The 24172-nt window shown below is 43.9% G+C and overlaps 1 protein-coding gene across 1 annotated transcript in view; it reads left to right on the forward strand.

Annotated features, from left to right (window-relative positions):
* Positions 1 to 22954, forward strand: part of mpp2a (MAGUK p55 scaffold protein 2a) — a 29035-nt gene extending 6081 nt beyond the window's left edge. The window contains exons 2-13 of the mRNA XM_076264865.1: positions 1039 to 1087; positions 6055 to 6158; positions 9423 to 9575; positions 11357 to 11515; positions 13671 to 13898; positions 15763 to 15894; positions 16600 to 16699; positions 17482 to 17550; positions 17834 to 17995; positions 18302 to 18504; positions 19118 to 19246; positions 19401 to 22954. Coding sequence (XP_076120980.1) covers positions 1057 to 1087; positions 6055 to 6158; positions 9423 to 9575; positions 11357 to 11515; positions 13671 to 13898; positions 15763 to 15894; positions 16600 to 16699; positions 17482 to 17550; positions 17834 to 17995; positions 18302 to 18504; positions 19118 to 19246; positions 19401 to 19577 — 1647 coding nt within the window. The 5' untranslated portion in view covers positions 1039 to 1056 and the 3' untranslated portion in view covers positions 19578 to 22954. The remainder of the gene's footprint in view (positions 1 to 1038; positions 1088 to 6054; positions 6159 to 9422; positions 9576 to 11356; positions 11516 to 13670; positions 13899 to 15762; positions 15895 to 16599; positions 16700 to 17481; positions 17551 to 17833; positions 17996 to 18301; positions 18505 to 19117; positions 19247 to 19400) is intronic.
* The last annotated feature ends 1218 nt before the right edge of the window (positions 22955 to 24172 follow it).

Here is a 24172-nt window from a genome sequence, read left to right on the forward strand (position 1 = left end):
AAATTGTCTTAATATTGGATTTTTTAAATTTAGACGCTCTTTTAGATCTTATGTCAGAATCAATGGGACCACTAAGTGAGAATATTTGACAGCCTGGAGATATTGGAGGATTGTGGCTTGGCTTGGCTGCTTGGTATGTGAGAGACTGTGTTAATGTTGGCCTAGTGAGCCGAGACTTCCTCTGTCATCTCTCCACTCTCTCAAGCTCTCTAGCTGTCTCGCTATTTATACTCTAATTCCAATACCTAGTGCATGTACACTCTCTGTGGTGTGCCATTTATTCAAACACAGGAACTATTAGAGTGGGAAGGGGGTGTGTCCGTGTGTGTGTGTGTGTTATTTTGCCGTCCTCCTCCTCCTCTCCAGTCTGCACCTGCCACTGTTTCTGAGGCTCCTTTGGTCTTATTGTGCACATCTACCATTAGAATGGTTGGGGCACGTTGTGGCCTTTTGTTTTCTCAACGCCCCCTCAAGCCCTGCACCCCAACACAACACACACACACACATACACACACACCATTTTTCATGTATAGACCAGGCTATATGTAGTCATAGCAACCACAGATTAACATGCCCAGATGCTCCCTCCTGCTCGTTTCACCCCCCCCACCCTTTTCTTTTTCTCTCCCCCTCCCTTTCTCTCTCTATATACCCCCTCTCTCTCTCTTTTTCTCTCCCCCTCTCCCTTTCTCTCTCTATGTACCCCCCATCCTCCCTCTCTCTCTCCCTCTCTTTCCCTTTCTCTCTATCTAACCCCTCCTCTCTCCCTCTCCCTTTCTCTCTCTATCTACCCAATCCTCCCTCTCTCTCTCCCTCTTTCCCTCTCTCCTTCTCCCTTTCTCTATCTACCCCTCCCCTCTCTCTCTCTCTTTGCATAGATTATGTGCCCTTTTCTTGTGTGTACCCCGCTAGTGCATCTGTGGCAGAATCTTATGATCCTACATACAGCAAGAACTAAAAAATGTTGAATCAAGCCCTTGATCAGTTGTCTCTGTCTCCCTCCTCTCTCTCTCTTCCTGCTTCCCTCAACCTGTCCAGTCCAGGGATTCAGTCAACATGCCTGTGGCATCAACCGGCACGGAGCCTGGTGAGTTGGATTCAGTCGTGACTCAACATCTAACCATTACTGTCTTGCTCTCTCTCTCTCTCTCTCTCTCTCTCTCTCTCTCTCTCTCTCTCTCTCTCTCTCTCTCTCTCTCTCTCTCAATTCCCTTAAATTCAGTAGGCTTTATTGACAAGCAGTTTAAAGGGAAATAGTGTTACCAAAGCATAGAACATACAGAAATATAGTAAACCCAATACAGAAATATGATAAGCATAATGTCTCTCTCTCTCTCTCCTTTAAAAGCTCCTTCAACTAATCTACCATGACAACTACACTGGGTATGAATGGGCTATGTCAGTATTAATTCATTCATTCAGATTCAACGTTATTTAAATGTAGAGTAAGATATTTTGGTTGTCAAAATATAAAATGTCTCCAAATATTTTATAGGTCTAGAAGAATGATAAAATATTAATTTATTAGTTAATGTTTCAGGTCCCATTAAATTGTCTACACACAAGCATAAAAATACCATACAATATAAGAATAGCGACAGAAGAAACAGGAACTCTTTTTCAGAACTACATTATTGTTGCACTAGACCCAAACCGGACTTTAAAGCATGTCAAGAGTCAAGAGACTGACAGGAATCAAGTGGGAGAGAGAGATGGGGTGGGATTGGAAAAAGACTCAGGTTTAACTTGAACCCGGGTCCCCATGGCCACTTGGACCTGAGTGTGGTACGGGTGTGCCAGTTGCACCACAGCGCCCCCAGCATGTCTTTTACAACGAGATCACTACTGCTCCTTTAAAGGAATGTTCCGGAGCAAAAACAACCTAGGGTCTATTTTCAGAAGCTAGCAAGTTCAAAATGTTGTTTGAGACCATAATTATAATGATTGGTGAAGTTTTGAGCAAGAATGTCGTTTGCATTAACATGAAATTGGCTTACAGTAAAAGCGAACCGGGCATATGCTCACGTCACAAACAAAATATTTTACACCACTAACAATGTTCAAAATAGAATGACACTTCTGTGGTAGTGTGGTAAGGTTTGTCTACAGACAAATTTAAGTATTGTAAATGTTGTAAGTGTTTCAAAATGTTATAAAAATGTTATTTTATAAAGGGTGTGTTTTAGGCTACCTTAGCTGTCTTCTTATCACGGCCACCTTTAAGGCCATCCTTAAAAATATTTTTGTTTGCAGTAACCCGACCGACCCTGTCAATTTAGAACCGACCCAAATATTTATTTTTTTCGCCTTTTAGTCCGACCGACTTGCCGGTTGTAAACTTGCGTTAATACCGACCGATTGTTTTTTTTTTACTCTAAACAACCAATACAAATGCAATAAAATAATATTTCTTTTAGTAGGCCCAAGTATTGTGAATATAAATTGCCTACATGCAAACGTGGCTCACTTAAATAAAACCCTGTGGCGTCATCTCTACACCATTGGTTTTACGCATGTCACACTATGGCCTACGCTTCGTTTCATTCACACAAACTGATAACGCTTTTACTTGGCACGAAGTTCTGGAAGAACTGTGGCCAGATCTTTTCTCATCCCTTCTCCCCCTAGTCTAACGGTGACCGTGTCGGAGTATTGAAATTGGTTGTGGTCTATTCAGCATTTCTCAAAATATGGGTCCGCAACATGGAGACTGCTGGTCCGCGGAGTCGTGGAGTGAAATTAGGCCCGGTGCTTCATCTGATAATTTGCTGCGCAGTTGATCAAGAAACCGCGGATCGACGAAAAAAGAAAACAAACGTTTCTGCTATCGATGTCATTAAACATGGAGCCCTACAATTAAGTGGTGGTATGAGCATTCATTCAATGCGCGTCTGCGCGAGAGAAACTGAAACTAATCGATAACGTTGGTATCAAAGCTCCGCTTCAACCTGTTGGAAGGCTATTTATGTAACGAAACTTAATAGAACGACGTTGTTTTTTGGAACTTCCTTAGAAACAGAGCAGAGACTGTATAATACACTGTATAGCATTGAGTATTGTATAGTCAAATTTCAATATAACGTGGCCAAGAGCTATTGTAGCCTTCTTTCTGGGTACATGTAGATGAGCCCTATGACCCCAAAGTCTGCCATGACCGGGCCTCAGGTCAAAGAAGTTTGAGAAAGGCTGGTCTATATAACCTGCATCAGAATGAGGTTTGCAATGGTGCGCCTGAAGGCACGGGTTGAAGACCCAGTCAGTTACGTCACGATATGCACATTTGTGTAAATTCATTCTTACATAATCACCATGACCAAAATTGTACTTTTTTTTTTACTTTGAATCTTGGAAAAAAAAATATTGACCTACCTACCGACCCATTTTTATTTTTTTTTGGCTGTTACTGCAAACAAAAATATTTTTAAGGATGGCCTAAGGAAGGCATAACAAGTCGCTTAAGGAATGCAGCGTTCATTGTTCTTGCTCAAAACTCTACCAATTAATGCTCTCAAACAACATTTTGAACCTGTTAGCTTCTGAAAATAGACTAGGTTGTTTTTGCTCCGGAACATTCTTTTAATCCTTTACAATATTAACACAACATATATTTAACTGTATTAGTTAGCCTAGCGGTTAGCTGTTGCTTTAATCATTTACAGTATTAACAAAACATATATCTTACTGTATTAGTTAGCCTAGCGGTTAGCTGTCACTTGATTGCATGCACTAAAGGCACGTCATGACAGTAATGTCCTAATTATAGCTGATCCTGAAGCAGAACCCAAACAGCAGCTCTATTAATACACTGTACATATTATTAACCACTTTATTTCACTATATTTGCTGTATAGAGTGAAGGTAACGGTGGCAGAGTAACAGAGTAACAGACATGTTGGTACTTTACCATTAAAATAAGCCATTTGTTACTACCATGATTTCCCAGATGAGCAAAAGTAGCATGTAGCTTCCCCTTTATGAATCTGTAGATTATATCGTCTCTAGGCTGTCCTTAAGGACGGTGTTTTAGTTATTTAGCTATATCACGACCCGGCTGAGAAAGCGTTTTGTATTGGATTTAATCCTCTCCTGATAGCTGCTGAAGTGCTGCTACTTAGAGCTCCCAGTGGCTCAGTGTTATCAGTCCACACAGAGATTAGAGGACAGGGGATGAGAGCAAAAGCCACAGCGCGGTCGTTTGTGTTGTCACACCGCTGGTGGCATGGGTCACGTGGCAGGCAGACCCCGGAGGCTCAATCACCAGCACTCTGATCTGACCCGTCCCTGGCCCCAGAACCTGGAGTGTGTGTATTAGAGGCGGCCATCGGCCGTCAGTCTTGATCTCGAATATTCGATCAAGAGGATCAAACACAGACGAGACACACACACACACACACAAACACACACACACACACACACACACACACAAACACACACAGAGTATACACAAAGTACACACTCTGAAAATTAACTGCTACATGGACTCCTAACTTTATAAAGCTTAGCATAGTAGGCTCTTAGGACACTATTATCTCCCTGCCATCAACAGCCCTGGGGTATAATCTTCCTTTCTTTCACATCTGTAAATGAATAGATATTTCATTTGAGCGTCCCTTAACCATTTCTAAGTCACAGAGAGCCATCTAAAACCCTCGGTTCACTTCAGCGGTCCTTGATGATCCTCTGGTCATCATTTTTTCACGCCGACTCGATAGAGATCATTTATGCTTGGGGCAGAATATTGACTTTTCTCATGTATGGCTCTTGGTATTCACTCTAATGAACCTGCTGGAAGCACAAGCTCAGTCAAAGGGAATTATACATTGATAAAATGGTAGACGGAAGAACTGAGTTGCTGCTTTATAAATGAGGGTTCTACTTTCCACTTTCCAAAAAAACACATTAAATGCTGATTCAATGACACTAGACTAGATGTTTTAAAACACAGAACTGATACTAAAGGAAGTCACAACTGGGAGGCATAGGTGTGTTTTATGTGAATCTCACAGTCTATGGTGGACTAGTGAAACAGGTGGAAAATGATGATAAAGAATGATTTATCGGTTTCATTGCATCCCACAGTGCGGCAGCAGTACCCAGTAAAACATGGTGGGCTTGGGCTTGCTTACAGGAGTGGAACAGTGTCTGTGGTTCTGTCAGAGCCTGCCTGTTTGTGGCTTTTGGGGTTTTGCCTAATGGATGTTATTTTGAATGCACTCAACTCAGCATAAAAAACAGTGCAAGCGTGTTAGATTATTCTGCAGTTGTAGCGTTTTACTTTGCAATGTCTAAAGTTAGTGTTGGGTTTCATGCGTCACTGTTTTTAAAGCTACAGTATGTGAACTCTGCCACCTTTTTAGATAGTATGTTATAGGTAATTACATTTTGTATCATCTGTGTCATAGACATTCGAAACACTTGCATTGATTTGCAAGCTAGCTAACTTTTTATCATTGCCAACTCTGCTGTTTTTTGTAATTGCAAGACATTTCCATTACAGCAGGTAAATGGCATGTAGTAGTATTTTTACTTTTTAGTGTAATAGCATTGGGAGATTTTCAGCACAATATATAATATCCATGTGGCACCAAATATTGCAATATGTACAGTACTGTATTTAATATCCTGATTTGATAGTCCTCTGCAGTCTACAATATGGTACAAGACCTTATTCTTCTCTTGTGTCAGAGCGGAAAATGGTAAGAAAGTCCGTAAAGGACAATTTTACTGGGCCAAGATGGCTGCAGAGACTCCATACAAAATGTAACCATGTATCGCAGAATCGATTGAATACCATATGAATTCTAAAATATCATAATTATATGTCATATTGTCACCTATGTTGCTATGCCCTAAATTCCATAAGCCTGCTATATTTATACAAAACTCCTTTCTGTTAATTTGAATAGTTTATTGTATGTCAATGCCATCATGGAAGCTCAAAGAACGAGACATATTGCATTATTATACTTCATGCTTCACTTTCTCTCTTTCTGTCTCTTACTTTATCTCTCTCTCTCTTTCTCTTTCTCTCTGACTCTGTGTTCTCTCTCTCAGCGGCTGTGCCTCAGGTTCTAGACACCCTGAGCGATAGCAACAGCTCCACCACTGCCAATGACCTCGACCTCATCTTCCTCAAGGGCATCATGGAGAGCCCTGTGGTGAGTTTATCCTTCCCAGGGCCCCCCATCCACACACAGCCCCATTACCCACACACAAACACACACACACACACACACACACACACACACACACACACACACACACACAGCCCCATTACACACACACACACACACACACACACACACACACACACACACACACACACACACACACACACACACACACACACACACAGCCCCATTACACACACACACACACACACACACACACACACAGCCCCATTACACACACACACACACACACACACACACACACACACACACACACACAGCCCCATTACCCACACAAACAAAAGACACCCCATCCATACACACCCCTTCGCCCACACAAACACAAGACACCCCACCCACACACACACACATACACAGCCCCATTACCCACACAAACACAAGACACCCCATCCCCCCACACATACACCCCTTCACCCACACAAACACAAGACACCCCATCCCCACACACACACACCCCTTCACCCACTCAAACACAAGACACCCCATCCATCCACACACACACACACAGCCCCATTACCCACACAAACACAAGACACCACATCCACACACACACACCCCTTCACCCACACAAACACAATCTACCCCCATCTACACCAAACTGGTCACGTCAGCCACACTAACACAAGTATGCCCCATTCACACCAAACTGGTCACGTCAGCCACACTAATACAAGTATGCCCCATTCACACCCAACTGGTCATGTCAGCCACACTAATCGTGCGTTCCGATTGTACGTGCTGCCAACTTGTGACAACTCGTAACTATTGAAATGATGTCACTTCCTTGTGGGACCGAGCTGTATGCATTCTGGTTTGCGTTTACGTTCTTCACAACACAACGAGCCAATTGACGCCTCCCGTTGCGGCAGCGCTTGTTTTTAGCAACACAGCAACATTGCTAGCATTGCAACACCAACAGATAAACAACACATTACACGATATTCCACGCACAACAAGACAGCATGAAGCATTGCAATGTGTACTAGTAATTCAAATGGACTCAAATTTGCTAAGCAGTAAAAAGAAGAGTAAAAGATCACCACTAATTACAGTAAACACAGGGCGGGGCCATCTTTGGTTTTGAAGTAGTCAGAGCTCGTTGTAAACTGGAGGTCCTCTGATTTGTACGAGAATGCTTCTCGTCAGACAACCTGACCTAGCGTTCATGGGCATCGGAAAAACCTTTTTCCCAGTGAAAACATCATCATTCCGCATCATTCAAGTCATGTAATGTGTGAGTCAGAGGTCGGAAACTAGGGCTAGATTTTGCTAACAGAGTTGCCCAGTTAGGGGATCGTCATCACTTTTGTCGTGACTTTGTAGTTAGTTTGTAGTCAATGTGGCCTTTCATGTCCAACAGTTTTAATGTGAACTTGGGAATTTGCCGTTTTTGTCACTTGAAAGTTGCACATCTTTCTTTCACAAGCGTCTTACACTATATTTTAAGCAAATAAAGTTGTTTATTTAGGATTAGTGAGCTTATGTTTAACCTTTGTTGTGGCATCCGTGTTTGTCACACATTCCGACGGCAAAGCACATAAACACTTGCCGTGGGAAAAACAAAGTAGCCACGGGGGCGGTCCTTGTCATTCCCAAGTGCCATGAATGCACCATTAGGGGGGCTTGCTTTCGCGTAATTTTGCGCAACTTCCTGTTATTCAGCCTCTGTACTACTCGTAAGGCTAGATATTTCCACTGTGTTTGTATGTATAAGGAAATACGTTTCAGATATTAGCCAAAAGAAATACACCTATATTCACAAAAGTTTTAAAGTGTGTTGTGTTTCCAAAGGGGAAATGTTAAAAATGACTGGGAAAAAAAGCTTGAAACAGACAGAAGCAATCAATGTTATTTAGCAACCAGCTTTTGAACTCACATACACACGCACAACCAATTACTCGCTCATCAGCACACAAACATTCAAGCTTGGCCACTCTGCATCCTGCAGCAAGTGTCTCCATGTCAGATCCACTTCCCTCTGGGCAGATCAGAAGTGACAGTTGGAGTTAAATATAGCCTCTAAAAATGAGGAACAGAAGATCAGTTTGCATGCAGGACTCCAAAACTCCTATCAAACAGCATCTACAGGAGCAACAGTTACATGGCCCCATGAACGACACAGTAGTCTGCAGCTCTCTGTGCTTCAAATTTAAATTAGCGATTAGCGAGTATCTATCACAGAACATTTTACTAATGCCTTGTGACTAAATTATTTCTATTTTGTTGATTGCTGGATCGAAGGACATATCACAGTATAAAGTCTAATGATCACCTTAGATGAAGTTTGTCTTAAGCTGAAGTTGTGACACATTTGACAACACCTGATGACACGTGATGTCTTGTGATGAGGTTAATCTGAACTTCAGCCTCAATGCTGTGTAGCAAAAACAAAAACAGTAGTGCAAACCATTAGCATAACAAAATGTGTATTGACTTCCCTGGAATTCACATATCCGTTCCCACACCACAGACTCCCTGTACCGTACGCCACATTGAGTAAAGTTTACAAGGCTAAACGTAAGCACACCGTACTCTCGGTCACTTAGAACAGTCATCCGTTCAATGAAAACAGTAAGCGCAGCTCAGCAGCTCTGAAAGCGTAGCTCTGTTTAACGTCTCTCTTCCGTGTGTCGCTCCTGATGTTTTGCATCAGGCCCTTAGAGTCCGTTAATTGTCTGAGAGTGCACTTCAGAGTGTTGGCGCTCCGCCATAATCACATAGAGGAGACCAGGCCCAGACAGTGATCTGGCACATCAGTGTGTCTCCGTCAGTGTGAAGACCCATCTGTTCCAAAGGCTCCCGTGCCCCAGTTGCTCAATTAGAACATCAAACGCTGTCACAGCACAGAACTGGACTGGCAAAGTACTGCATGGTGGAGTGGAGATATAACAGGGACCCGTTTTTAAATAAGTACATATTTGTGTATGTGTGTGTGTGTGTGTGTGTGTGTGTGTGTGTGTGTGTGTGTGTGTGTGTGTGTGTGTGTGTGTGTGTCTGTGTGTGTGTCTGTGTCTGTGTGTATATGTTGGGTGTGTGTGTGTGTGTGCGTGTGTGTTTGTGTCTGTGTGTATATTGGGTGTGTGTGTGTGTGTGTCTGTGTCTGTGTGTGTGTTTGTGTCTGTGTGTGTGTCTGTGTCTGTGTGTATATGTTGGGTGTGTGTGTGTGTGTCTATGTCTGTGTGTATATGTTGGGTGTGTGTGTGTGCGTGTGTGTTTGGACACACACACTAGGAGCCGGAGAATCCGGGCGAGCCTCGTCTGGAGGCGGTGCGGGACAACAACGTGGAGCTGGTGCAGGACATCCTGCGGGACCTGAGCCCCTTCACCCACCGCAGCAACACAGTGGCCGAGCTCGCCAGCATCCTCAACGAGCCACACTTCCAGGTACCACCGCACCGCACGCACAGACACACGCACGCACACACACACGCACGCACGCACGCACGCACACACACGCACGCACGCACGCACGCACACACGCACGCACACACACACACACACACACACACACACACACACACAGTGAGTGTGAGGACATGAATTGTAGAGAGCTTGAGTTGAAGCTTGAATACTTTGTTGTGGATAAAAGCATCTTCAAAATCTTTTCAGATGGTCTGCTGTTCTACATAGGACATAGTCCACACAGATATGCCACATGCTATATTTATCTCACACAGATATGCCACATGCTATATTTAGCTCACTTTGCTAACTGCATGGTTTTAAATTTAGCTTACTCTGCTATTTGTAGTTATTCAATTCATTCAAAACCTAGTGTCCTCGTACAGACATTGGACATACAATATGGAAAAGAACTCAAGTCTTTATACTCGTGTAGTCACCAGCTCCAACCTCTAGACCTTATTCTTGCACTGTTGCACACTTGGACTACTTTTTGCACCTTCACCATGACACTCACTCTCTTGAGCACCTTACCATGCACACAGAACTATAGGCCAGTCCCGGCCCTGTCACTGCAAGGGTCTCATGCTTGATCATCCTCAAAGCACACTGTGGATTTTTTTGATTTCATTTATATAGTATTTAGTTTTCTTAGTTTTTCTTATCTTCTACTGTCTCTATTGTACAGTGGAGTCTTGTTATATGTATATACTTATATTTACCCTTTCTGCTGTAAGTGCATGTTGTGTGTGATGTCTGTATGCTACTGAGACCTTGAATTTCCCCTTGGGGATCAATAAAGTATCTATCTATCTATCTATCAATCTATAATCTATCAGGGGCGCAGCTACCCATTTTTGAGGGGTATGCAACAACAAATTAGCGCCCCCCCCCCAAAAAAAAAAAAAAAACACAAACAACTAAAGTAAAACAAGAAATTCCGCCAATTTCAACTTGAAGTATTGTTAAATGGTGCATTGTCACTTTAAGAGAGTCTAAACAGTTCTCATAACGTCCTTTTGCCAGCTGTTCACAAATAAAAGGATAAGGCTGATCCAACTCTAGTCTTTGTTTGCCACATTATCAGCACAATATTAAGCTATTAATATTAGATTTGTTAGGAAATGGAAACATGTAATGAGTTTCTGTTTGCAGTTTGCCATTAAAAGTTCAGTATGAGCTTTTTTGCTGTATCCATTTTTTTCCATAGACGAAAACTCACTACTCGTATCTGCTCACTCAGCGCTCACGGCGCCCCCACTCCCTTTCCTATAAATTCTATGATGGAATCTTATAAGATAGGGCGCCTACTCTAGCCTGTTAGTCCTCTAAAATGTTATTTAACATTGAGGAAATGCAGAAATCATTTAGAAACGTACAACAGTAGCTACATATAGAATATACCAAATATGTTATTATTATTATTATTATTATTTTTCATTGCTTTGGCGCCCCCATGGTGCCGCGCCCCTATGCGCCGCATATAGCGCATACCCACTTTTTGCGCCACTGCTATCTATCTATATCTAGTAGTGCACTTCCCCGCCTTGTGCTTGCTGCCTTTGGCCAGTTAGTAGTGTATTTCCCCATGTTGGCCACTTGGCCTTGTGCTTGCTGCCTTTGGCCAGTTAGTAGTGTACTTCCCCATGTTGGCCACTTGGCCTTGTGATTGCTGCCTGTGGCCAGTTAGTAGTGTACTTCCCCATGTTGGCCACTTGGCCTTGTCCTTGCTGACTGTGTGTGGTGTGGTGTTTGATTGGCAGTCCCTGCTGGAGACTCACGACTCGGTGGCAGCCCAGACGTGTGAGACGCCGCCGTCCAGCCCGTGTACCTTCATCGAGGCGCCCGTCACCACATTGCCCCCGGTGCCCGCCGACGCCATCAGGATGGTGGGCATCCGCAAGGTGGCAGGAGAACACCTGGTAAGGCTGGGATCTATTTTATTTAAAGAGTGCTTTGCCTGAGGTGTGTGTCAGTTTCTCCACGATTGTCTCTTTGTGTGTGTGTGTGTGTCTGTCTGTGTGTGTGTGTGTGTGTGTGTGTGTGTGTCTGTGTCTGTGTCTGTGTGTGTGTGTTTATGTCTTAGGGCTGCAACTATCGATTGTTTTCATTTTTGGTTATTTTCTTAATTAATTGATTAAGGTAGTTGTTTGATCTATACAATGCTAGAAAATGGTGAAAAAACGTTGGTCGAACAAACCCAAGATTACACCCCAAACATATTTAGTTCACTGTCATAGAAGAGCAAGTAAAGCTGAAAATATTCAATGCTGCAATCAGAGAATTTTGAGATATTACCCAATTACCAAAATAGTTTGTGATTAATTTATTAGTTGACAACAAGTCAAGTCTAGTGTGTGTGTGTGTGTGTGTGTGTGTGTGTGTGTGTGTGTGTGTGCGGCACATCTATACATTTGGCTTGAAAATGAAAATAATACTCCTGCTGTAAGGTAGAACTTTTACCATGTAGGAGTAGGTCATGCTGTCCCAAATCAAGTGCAACCCAAGTCACCCAAGAACCCATCTGATGATGTAGTAGTTAAGAAACAGAGGAGAGTCTGACCCCCCACTAAGTTGCTCTAGGCTGGGGACTGCCTCTGCAACTGATCTCTCTGAGTCGCTTTGCATAAAGCCATCAGCTAAATAAATATAAAATACTTTAGTAAAACATAAAGTAATTTTCTCTGCCCAAGTAAAGTCACACTTACTGAATCGGAAGTGAAATGTCATCATCACAAAAAAGTAGAGACTGCTCTGTCATTATATCTTTATACTGTACCTAATATACCTAACTGTGCATCAGACCATCTGTTTTATACCTAATATACCTAACTGTGCAGACCATCTGTTATTTGATGGCTCATTTTCAGTGTTGTAATATTTTGTCAGTAACCCACATTCTTCTGGTCTATGTGGAATGTCTGGAGATCAATATCTCTAGTCAGTGTGTGATCATTACATCAACAGCTAACAGGGCCGTTATGCAAGATATGTTTATGCGTAGAAAATAAATAATGATGCAATTATCTTGAATTTGTGATATCCAAAGACTCAAAGGGGACATTGCTTTAAAACTTAACTTAAGCTGGGGCAGGCACCTGCACACCTAGCTTCACTGACAGGTAAGGTGGTTATAAAGCAGAAGTCTGGTCTAGTCTAGTCGTCCGTTGTTATTGCAGGTGAGGTGATTGCAGGTGGGTACTTCAGTGGCTGCTGGTGTGTCAAATGCCATGTGTGTTCATGAGGAACTAGGCTTTTGTTTGGAGAAATTAGCCCTGATGAAAACCACAAAGGCTCTAACACCAGGCTTCATTCATTAGAGTTAGGCATTATGCCCACACGCATCAGGCGGCACCAGAGTACCTGCCAATTTATTTACCTCCCCACTTGACTCGCTCGGATAAATAATGATTGTTGAATGATAACTCTAATGGGTACCATTGTGACTTTCAGCAATTTCAAAATAAACTCTCTTTATTCGAAACAGTAGGAAAACTTTCAGAAAAACTCACAAGAGGTCTCTTTCCATTTTTTTTAAACACCCTCAAGATATACTTGAATAGAATCTTTCTTACATTCTATATCCACAAAACTGTCACGACCTGGAGAGCGTGTTGAGAGCCTGCAGAGTTTGGAGTGCAAGTCAAACTTGCCTTGAAAGTAAGACAGGCCATTTTACCCTGGGGATTCAGTGAAGTCCTTTAAGGATGCACACAAACAGGCATCTCACACAGGTATCCCATCATGCATTGTGCTGTCAGGCATCGTTATCCAACTGATCTGCCACTCATGTGCGTTATTTTCCTCACTTCCTGCTGAGTGTGACGTGTTTGTGTGTGTGTGTGTGTGTGTGTGTTCTTTATATTTGTGTACAGTATGTGTGTGTATTATGTGTTTTCTTCATATTTGTATATGTGTTTGTGTGTGTGTGTGTGTGTGTGTGTGTGTGTGTGTGTGTGTTTGTGTGTGTACATATAATCTCTGTATCGGCTGACTCCCACGTAGAGACCAGCAGGAGGGTGGCCCGTGTGTGTTGATGTGTTTGTTTATTTGTTTGTTTGTTTACCTCCTCCTCAGGGCGTGACGTTCCGCGTGGAGAAGGGCGAGCTGGTGATCGCGCGGATCCTCCACGGGGGCATGATCGACCAGCAGGGCCTGCTGCACACGGGCGACATCATCAAGGAGGTGAACGGGCGCGAGGTGGACAACGATCCGCGCGTGCTGCAGGAGATGCTGCAGGAGGCCAGTGGCAGCGTGGTGCTCAAGATCCTGCCCAGCTACCAGGAGGCCCACCCGCCCCGCCAGGTGACCCCAACACACACACACACACACACACACACACACACACACACACACACACACACACACACACACACACACACACACACACCAGCGTGGTGCTCAAGATCCTGCCCAGCTACCAGGAGGCCCACCCGCCCCGCCAGGTGACCCCAACACACACACACACACACACACACACACACACACACACACACACACACACCAGCGTGGTGCTTAAGATCCTGCCCAGCTACCAGGAGGCCCACCCGCCCCGCCAGGTGACCCCAACACACACACACACACACCAGCGTGGTGCTCAAGATCCTGCCCAGCTACCAGGAGGCCCACCCGCCGCGCCAGGTGACCCCAACACACACACACACACACACACACACACACACACACACACACACACACACACACACACACCAGCGTGGTGCTCAAGATCCTGCCCAGCTACCAGGAGGCCCACCCGCCGCGCCAGGTGACCCCAACACACACACACACACACACACACACACACACACACACACACCAGCGTGGTGCTCAAGATCCTGCCCAGCTACCAGGAGGCCCACCCACCGCGCCAGGTGACCCGAACACACACACACACACCAGCGTGGTGCTCAAGATCCTGCCCAGCTACCAGGAGGCCCACCCGCCGCGCCAGGTGACCCCAACACACACACACACACACACACACACACACACACACACACACACACACACACACACACACCAGCGTGGTGCTCAAGATCCTGCCCAGCTACCAGGAGGCCCACCCGCCGCGCCAGGTGACCCAAACACACACACACACACACACACACACATACACACACACCAGCGTGGTGCTCAAGATCCTGCCCAGCTACCAGGAAACCACATTGTGCAAATAAATTACTACTACACACACACACACACACACACACAAATGCACTTAACAGGTGATCCTACAGGAGATTGTGGTCCCACCTGGCCACTCAGGAGTGAAGTTCTAAACTTTTTGTGTTTAATGTTTAATGTAAGGATGCTGTGAGCACTTCACACAGGCTTCCATGTGTTATGTTGTCCCCTGGCCATTTAAAGAGAGGTATGCTCTCTGAGAACAGGATGCCCGTGATTCACATCCAACCTAAATTAAACACTCTTGTTTACTCTAGTTTTTGGCACAGACCATAAAGATTTAACAGTCTGATCTCGAGACCTCGAGAATCGTGAGGTTAAAGCCAAGAGCTCCCAGCTCTTATCCCCACGGATACGGTTTGTGATGTCACTGAACGCATCAGCGCACTTCTCCGTCTCACTCCATCTCACTTTCTCTCCTCTGTTGTCATGGATACCAGTTCTGGGAGCTGAGCAATCCTGGGAGCTGAGCAATCCCAGTTTTCCTTTTTTGGGCTTTCCGTTTGCTCTTCGGGCGGATATCTGCACATAGGAAGGGGAGAGAGAGAGAGAGAGAGAAAGAGAGAGAGAGAGAGAGAGAAAGAGAGAGAGAGAGAGAGAGAAAGAGGGAGGAAAAGAGAGAAAGATGAAGACGTCAAAAGATGTGTGTGAGCTCCGTGCCTCCAGAGGTGGTGTGGTCCAGAGGGATTATGTTAAATCAGAACGTGAGGAGAAAAAATGCCCTTCCCTGCCATGATGCCTCTCTCAAAATATCCCCATTTCATTTCATGACGTTTTAATCTGCGTTCCATTTCTGTTTCTTTATGATTCTGTGAATGGAAGCTGTTGCTATTCAGGAGAAAATAAAAACCTTCAATGCTCATATGTTGTTTGTTATTTGTAAGGTGTTTTCAGTATCAACATCCAGTGCTTTCATGAGTACGACCCGTCAGGAAATATGCAGTTGTGTTTAACATGACCTGGTCCACTGTGCTTATCCCCCCAGGTCTTTGTGAAGTGCCACTATGACTATGACCCGGCCAATGACAACCTGATCCCCTGTAAGGAGGCCGGCCTCAAGTTTGACTGCGGTGAAATCCTCCTGATCGTCAATCAAGAAGATGTGAACTGGTGGCAGGTGGGGAGTTTGTTTGCATCTTTATTTCGTTTGACAGAGTCCTCCATACATATAAGAGAACAGTGGGTTCTGCATTTACCACAATCCCTACTTTTAGTGCAGTCTGAAAATAGGACTTGTAGCATTTGTCTATATCAGTAAAAAAGGCTACGAAGGTCTACTGTTTGTGAGAATGATACAGTACCTCAAAACATAGCATCGCAATATTGAATCAATATTTTCCTACGCCCCTAATATATGTTTACATAAAAACAAGTACATTCAGGGGCACTGTGGCACAACAGGCTACAGCGTTCATACCATGTACGGGTCCAAGTGCCCACGGGGACCCAGGTTCAAATCCAACCTGCGGCCATTTCCCAATCCTACCCCATCTATCTCTCTCCCACTCACTTCCTGTCAATCTTCACTGTCCTATACAAATAAAGCCAAAAAGCCCAAAAACTATACTTAAAAAAAGTACATTCACACACAAAACTCTTCCCTCCTGTTTCCCTCACATGTTTCTGCTTCACCCTCTCAGCACGTTTCTCACCCCTCTTTGAGCTCATTTGAAAATGAGAGCACATATCCATTTGGAGCAAGTGAGAGCAGAATCATCACCATCACCATTAAAACTCTCCCGAGGTTAAGTGTTTGAGTGGGTCAAGAGCTCTCAGACGTCCCACGCTGTGCTCATGTCAGTGTTTGCTGTATCCGATTCAGGCACGGCGTGTGGAGGGAGGCTGCACAGGGCTGATCCCTAGTCAGCTCCTGGAGGAGAAGAGAAAGGCCTTCGTCAAGACGGACGTGGCGCTCTCAGCAGGTAAGTGTGCTCTCCTTACACAGGTAGAGTACTCCAAAGGCTAATGAGCATTTTATAGTTTTAGTTTTATAAAGAGTGCTCCTTAATCAAGTCAAAGTGTTGGTAAACGTCTGGCTTGTACATACTGCCATCTAGTGGAGAATAAAGTGAAATAATTTTTTATATTGAGAAAAATCCTGTTAAATAGTTAGTTGAAGTAGGCAAGCATTCTGTGTTGGCGCTAAAGTTATGTTGTCCAAACAACAAATGAAATAAAAAATAAAAATAAAAAGTTTCACAAAGGCTGACAGTCAAAAAGTTTAAATAGAATTACGGCAAACAAGCAATAGTTTTTTTTGTTTGCGGATAATGCTTGCAACAACCACATGGATTAGGTGATGTAACAGGCCACTGGTGGGGTCAGGTGTGATGTGGATGCTGACGGAGCCAAAGTCCCTTTAGGCAAGTCCCTCCACTCGGCGGCCATATTGCAATGCTTTTTGGGCACTTATCTGGCATCTATTTTGGGTAGAACTGCGCGTGCGCAATGCTTCATGAATCACGACACACCAACCTCGCTCCAGCTGCGAGATCACATGATTGGCACGATGTATTCACAACATACCGCATGATTGACACAACATATTCACATGTCAGCTTTTGTCGGCGGAAGGTGCGGAATATGTGTAGACGACAAACACGTTTGCGTTATGAACTAACCCCACACATTTCTATGGGAGATTCTTTGAGTGCTGTGTCTCCTCATTAGAAAGTCTCTGACAGAGCTCACCTGTCTCCCTCAGGTGCGCTGTGCCATGGGATAGGGGGGAGGAAGAAGAAGAAGATGATGTATGTGACCACCAGGAACGCAGGTAGACTTTAGTGCTGTTTTTATTCTCTTTGAATGCCTCACTTCACTCTAATCTCTTTAATCTTCTAGATCTCTCAAATCTTTATGTCTGTCTGTCAATCTGCTGTGATCTCTCTCTCTCTCTCTCTCTCCACTTCTATGCTCTCTATGATTTCCTATTAATCTTTAAAACTTTTCTGACATTTCTCCATTCCCTAAACTCTTTCTCTCTCTCCTCATCTCACTCTCTCTCTCTCCCCATCTCCACCTCCCTCTTCCATACCCCCCGCCTCCCCCTCTCTCAGAGTTTGACAGGCATGAGTTGCTGATTTATGAGGAGGTGGCGAAGGTGCCTCCGTTCCGCAGGAAGACGCTGGTTCTGATTGGAGCTCAGGGGGTGGGTCGCCGCAGCCTCAAGAACAAGCTGCTGGTGTCCGACCCACAGCACTATGGCACCACCATCCCTCGTGAGTCACACACATGCCACCAGCCTCACACATAACATCTCACACACAACTGTGTGTCAATGCACACGTCATCACCGGTGTGTGTGTGTGTGTGTGTGTGTGTGTCAGAATACACAACGTCACAGCCATCAGACTGTACATATAGCAGAGCTGTCAGCTTTTTTGGTATTTTTACTGAATTGCCATGAATGGCTGGACTTAACAAAATGACAATCAACAGACAATCAACACACACACACACACACAAAGACATGCACATTGTGCATGACTTAATACTGTATGTTTTCTGCGTGTCTCTGTCCACAGACACGTCCAGGAAACCCAAGGCTGGCGAGAAGGAGAGCCTGATGTACGCTTTCACCACGCGCAGCAAGATGGAGGCCGACATCAAGAATGGACGCTACCTGGAGTACGGCGAGTACGACGGCAACCTCTACGGCACCAAGATCGACTCCATCCACGAGGTGGTGGAGGCCGGCCGCATCTGCATCCTGGACGTCAACCCACAGGTGAGCAGGATAGCGCCACCACACCAGTGCACAAACAAAACCCCACGCAGGAAGTCTGGTGTGATGGGATGCGCCATGGAATGCCCTCTGGTGGATTGCACGAGTACTGTAGGAAGCTTTGAAGTGGATTGCGAAACAATGTGAAAATGTGCTCCAAGTGAATGACAAAAACAACACAATGCTGAAGAACAGAGATATACTCTAGTTATTTGTTCACATTAGACTCAGAAATTACATTTTGTATTATACATTCAGGCCATTCATACATTCAGGCAGCCGTGGCCTACTGGTTAGCGATTCGGACTTGTAACCGGAGGGTTGCCGGTTCGAACCCCGATCAGTAGGCACGGAGCGCCGCTGTTGTTGCAGGCAGCTCACTGCGCCGGGATTAGTGTGTGCTTCACCTCACTGTGTGTTCACTGTGTGCGGAGTGTGTTTCACTAATTCACGGATTGGGATAAATGCAGAGACCAAATTTCCCTCACGGGATCAAAAGAGTATATATACTTATACTATACTTATACAATAGCTTGGATATTTTGAATTGTTATATTGGGACCAAGCTGACCTATTCATTAAGAGATGACCTTCTGCATGTCTCTGTGTGCTGCAGGCTTTAAAGGCTCTGAGGACATCAGAGTTTCTGCCGTATGTCGTGTTCTTCGAAGCCCCAGATTTCGAGGTCCTCAAGGCCATGAACAAGTCAGCCCTTGAGGCCGGTGTGGTGACCAAGCAGCTGACGGTAAGAGAGCACATATCTTTATATATATACATATATGTATATGTATATATATACATAATTTTATATTTGTATATATGTGTACACGTCTATTTTTTATGTGCGTTTGACATGGGCTAGCTAAGTGGTCCGATGGTTGTTTCTGTGTTTTCTGCAGGATCTGGAGCTGAAGAGGACTGTGGAGGAGAGTGCCCGGCTCAAGCAGGCGTACGGACACCTCTTCGATGTCACCATTGTCAACGAGAACCTGGACGAAACGTACTGCACTCTCAAATCCTCGCTGCAGAAGCTGAATGGAACTCAACAGTGGGTTCCGGTGGGATGGGTCTTTTAAGGGGTGTGTGTGAGTGAGAGTGAGAGAGAGAGAGTAAGTCTGTTATTTATTTGGTATTTTCATTATTATTTTTGGTGACCAAATATTCAACATTCCCAGCCCTGATATTTGTGTATATGAGAGAGAGAGAGTGCGAGAGGAGGAGAGGAGGGAGGGATAAAGAAAGCGAGAGAAAGGAAACAATGTAACAAATTGTTTGTATTTTCTCTCATGTTCTATCTCTCTCCCCTTTTCTCTCTGTATGCATGTGTGTATTTTAGAAAGTGTGAGTGTGTGTGTGTGTGTGTGTGTGTGTGTTTGTCAGTAAGAAAGAGCGAGAGAGCGCGCAAGAGAGATATGATGTGTGTACATGACAGACTTGTATTATTTATGCTGGCAATATTTTGACTGTCATATTTTTGGAAAATAGTTTAGATTGAAACATATAGGTTTTTGACAAATGCCAGAAGGATATGATCACTTAGTGCCATACTTGATGTTCTCCCACACACACAAAAAAATGCCAACTCTTGCACGCACCTGTGAAAACACAAACCACATATGAAATGTGTTCATGACGTATAGGAATGATTTTATTTATTTGGCTCTAACAAAGGATGGTACACCAATGTTTGCCTGAATATTGCCTGATACATCCCCCATCGAAACAATCTCATCCTTCTCTTCCCTTCATCTTCTCCCCACAGTCACACTTGCACCTGTGACAGATGAAGTGGTGATGTGTGTTGTCACACAGATGATAATGAGAAAGTGGAGTGGTGTGAAGACAGTCTACATTGACGATTGATGGCTAGTGTTTGAGCATTTGAGTCACAGTGAGCCATTGAGTCATGTTGGCATAGCAAAGTGCAGCCTGGCCAACCTAAAACAGTGCAGAGGAGTTTGAGATGATTGTCTCGGCCTGAAATGTTTTTCAGTGTCTGTGAGATTCATAGGCAGCATAGCAGGGAAATGTGACATTACATCACGAAGGAACGAGGCCAAATTTTCCAAACGTGCATATTACCATATTCAACTGGGAGTTGCAATAGTTTTACAGTTCTTGGGATGAGAGTAGATGAGATGCCATAAAATATGCACAAAAAATAGAATAGGCTACTCCTTATATGGTTTCCCTCACACACAGACAGGCAAACACAAACACACACACACACACACACACACACACACACGCACACACACACACACACACTCCTTTTTGCAAATCCGCTGATCAATAAAATACTATTAGTAACAGGGAGCACATCACTTTTCAGTAGCATTCGACCTTCCCTGAAGCGACAAAGGTCATCATATATGTGCACAGGCTGCTTTCATCATCACGATATCGCTGTGATTGTGCACAGGCTGCTTTCTTCATCACGATTTCGCTGTGATTGTACGCCTTTGCGCTCCCGTCCATCGTCTTTGGACAAAACTCAGATTCTCAGAAAAGACACATTATTTCTCTCAAAACACTACGTCTCTCACTGAGCCAGAATACACACACACACTCTCTCTCTCTCTATCTATCTCTCTCTCACCTTTCATGTCCTGCAAATGGGACACAGTGGATGCACATAACCACCTCATCTAACGGGTCCCCAAGTGTCGCACAGGGAGTCTGGCCCAAATGGCGACCGAACCAGCTCAATCATGGGGGTGATGCATCAGTGAATGTTCTGGCAAACGGCTGAAACGTCCGCACTGGTTAGAACCCAACTAACAGCCAGTCTCATGACTTTCTGAGCACTGGCCAATGTAAACACACACATTTCCTGGGTTTGTAAGCTCTGATGTATTCTCTCGGCCTAAACGGTTCTGCTACGTAGTAACACGTACACTGCCACTTTTCTTTTTCAGTCACCTTCGTTTTTTAAACAGTGCTGTGAAACCAGAAGGGAATTCAGTCTTATGGGGCTGTAGCTTTTATCCACTCAATGTAGTCATGTAATATAATACTACTGTACTATACTATTCAATACAATCGAGGATTTCTGCAGTCGATAATAGGGAATGGCCACATACAGTAACAGTGCTATATTATATGCAATACACAATAACTCTTACATTTTGTTATCGTGATACGTTCATAGAAACAGCATCTGGGGATTGGATGATTCAAGCAGTGCATTTGAAATTGCTTGAATTGAGACTTTGTTGGCTTGCTGAGGGGAAAGAACATACGTTACGCTAACTGTTAATCAGATTCTATTTTTACAATGGTGTTTTTGTGTGGGTTATATCAGCTCAAGGGCAGTTCACCACCAGATAGAATATTTTATGGTTATTATTCAGGAGGGGTTGGAAAACCTTACCTCACCACATGCTTGGTGCCATAAGAGAGGGGACAGTACTGTAGGTTTTTGGATTAGATGCTTAGAGTTGACACCATTTGTGTAGATAGGCATAGTTATGTGGACACATGCTTAAATTAGTTGAATCTTGCGCTTGGTATATACAAAGGCTGTATGTCTGAAGTTGAACGCTCAAGTACTCTTCATTTGGTGTCTGGAAACAGAACATTGAAATGTCTTGTCAGTGTATCACACGTGGCTGTTTTTCTGTCACATATGGTTTTCCTAGCAGTAATCTCTGTGTATCCTCACAATGAATGTATGGCATTAGCTTAAATCTGCATGCTGTGAGAGATCATTCAGTATTCATTTTGGCCATTGGTGATAAGCGACACTCCCGCTGAATTGCTCTACAAGATGTAGAAGAGAAGGCATGAGACCGAATGTTCATGGTGACATGATATCTGGCATGTTTAAGATCGGCCTCATTTAACTTGGATGAGAGGTTCTATATATGTAGAGTGCCATAGAGAAAGCGCCATATGTCTGTGCTAATATGGGTTCCAGTGGGCCGCTTGTCGGCTCCCTATATACTGTAGCCTACGTTGGTGTCTTTTAGCATTTGCACGCGTCTCTGAAGCATTTTTCATCTTTTTTAATGCAGCACGGGTCTCATTATCTGCTCTTTGTGTCATCCACCGACTGTTCTCACAGAAGTCGTTATACCGTCACACGGTTCGATATTCTTCTGGGACTTTAATGATCATTCCGCATTCGCTTAGAGTAGAGTTAGTCCAAACCTTTTGATAGAAATAACTAGAGAAGTGTTATTGTGAGCTTCTCCTTCCATCGACAACATTTCAACACCTTGGTTGCCTACAATTACAATGGACATACCTTAACATCTGAGGCTATTCACCATACGCGAGTTACTACTGATTACCATATTTTTTGAATATTGGCAGCTATTGATTGAATGAGGTCATTTCTAGAAACACATTGCCTTTATTTAAGTCATTCACATTTTGTATACCTAAAGTGAAGGTAACATACGTGTGTAGTCTACTTACTTCTGATTATATTGTCAGTGTGTGATTTTAAGGGATCAAGCTGTACAGATTATGATGTCTAAAAAATAAACTGTTTCAACATACTTACTCTTGAATCCTCATTTCTGATCTAATCTCCAGCTCTGTACATGTGGCGTGAATGAATGAATGAATGATTATAGGCTACTTATTTAGTTAAATTATTATTAATCTGTTAATAATAAGCTATGACGTTTTCTAATGAAACACAAAGTTTTTTTTTTTAAAGTATATTTTTTTGGCCGTGACAGTGGAGAGTGACAGGAAGTAAATGGGAGAGAGAGCAGGGATGGGATCCGGAAAGGACCACGGGGCGGGAATCGAACCCGGGTCGCCGGCGTACGGTGCAGGTGCCCCAGAAATGATAGGCTTAAGCAGGACTTTAAACATAGAGCAGCTTTATTTATAACTCTACAAAATAACATCAGCTTGTTTGTCATTTGTCAGAAAATAGTAGGATTGGCTCATAGGATTGACTAAATCCTAAAGCCTGGGCCTACTGCACACATGTTGGGGGATTAGCATCATTACTGTCTTACTCCTTAGCCCTTACTCCTACAACTGAGGTATCAGGTATCAGATTCCCCAACCTGCCCTGAGGCCCCAGGTGACATTCCATACAACCATAGACATAGGGCCTAGGCTATATGAATCATACAATCAATGCATACAACCATAGACAGTAAAATAAATATAGTAGGGGGGTGTCCATTCTGATGCCTGAATATGTTAAAATACCATGAAAAATGTCATCATAGAAAGGCATAATATAGCCTTCATGTTGAGTTTCTCATTTATGCTACACTTCCAAGTTTAAATTAGGTCTTTTTGGACGTGCTACGCATGATTCAGATTTTGCACGGTATAATGGCCTACTAAGCTAACGGCAGACTCAACTTTTTTTTTTTTATTATTATTATTCACATCTAACCAAAAAGCCCCACTGCCCCCCCCACCATGACTTCCAATAGCCTACGTTAAGCCAGTCGGCCGGAAACCACTGTGTCGAGAAGGAATTGGATTCGTGACGTCTCTCCCGCCAATGTGATCATTACAATTCCCTCAGTGTTGTAAGACGAGCCTTTCATCCGTGTTCGTGGATGGGACATAAAAGGACCCCATGCATATTCTCTCATTCCCTTTCTACTCAACACATTCACCCGAGCCTCTGGGAAAACGTATGAATTTATAAACTCAATTCGCAAACTAGTCTACGTCTTGCATACAAAGT

Source organism: Alosa pseudoharengus, unplaced genomic scaffold (genome assembly GCF_046254945.1).
Source record: "Alosa pseudoharengus isolate Yale_2024_CS ecotype anadromous, Long Island Sound unplaced genomic scaffold, YU_APseudo_1.1 YU_APseudo_1.1_scf_4, whole genome shotgun sequence".
Classification (NCBI taxonomy): domain Eukaryota; kingdom Metazoa; phylum Chordata; class Actinopteri; order Clupeiformes; family Clupeidae; genus Alosa; species Alosa pseudoharengus.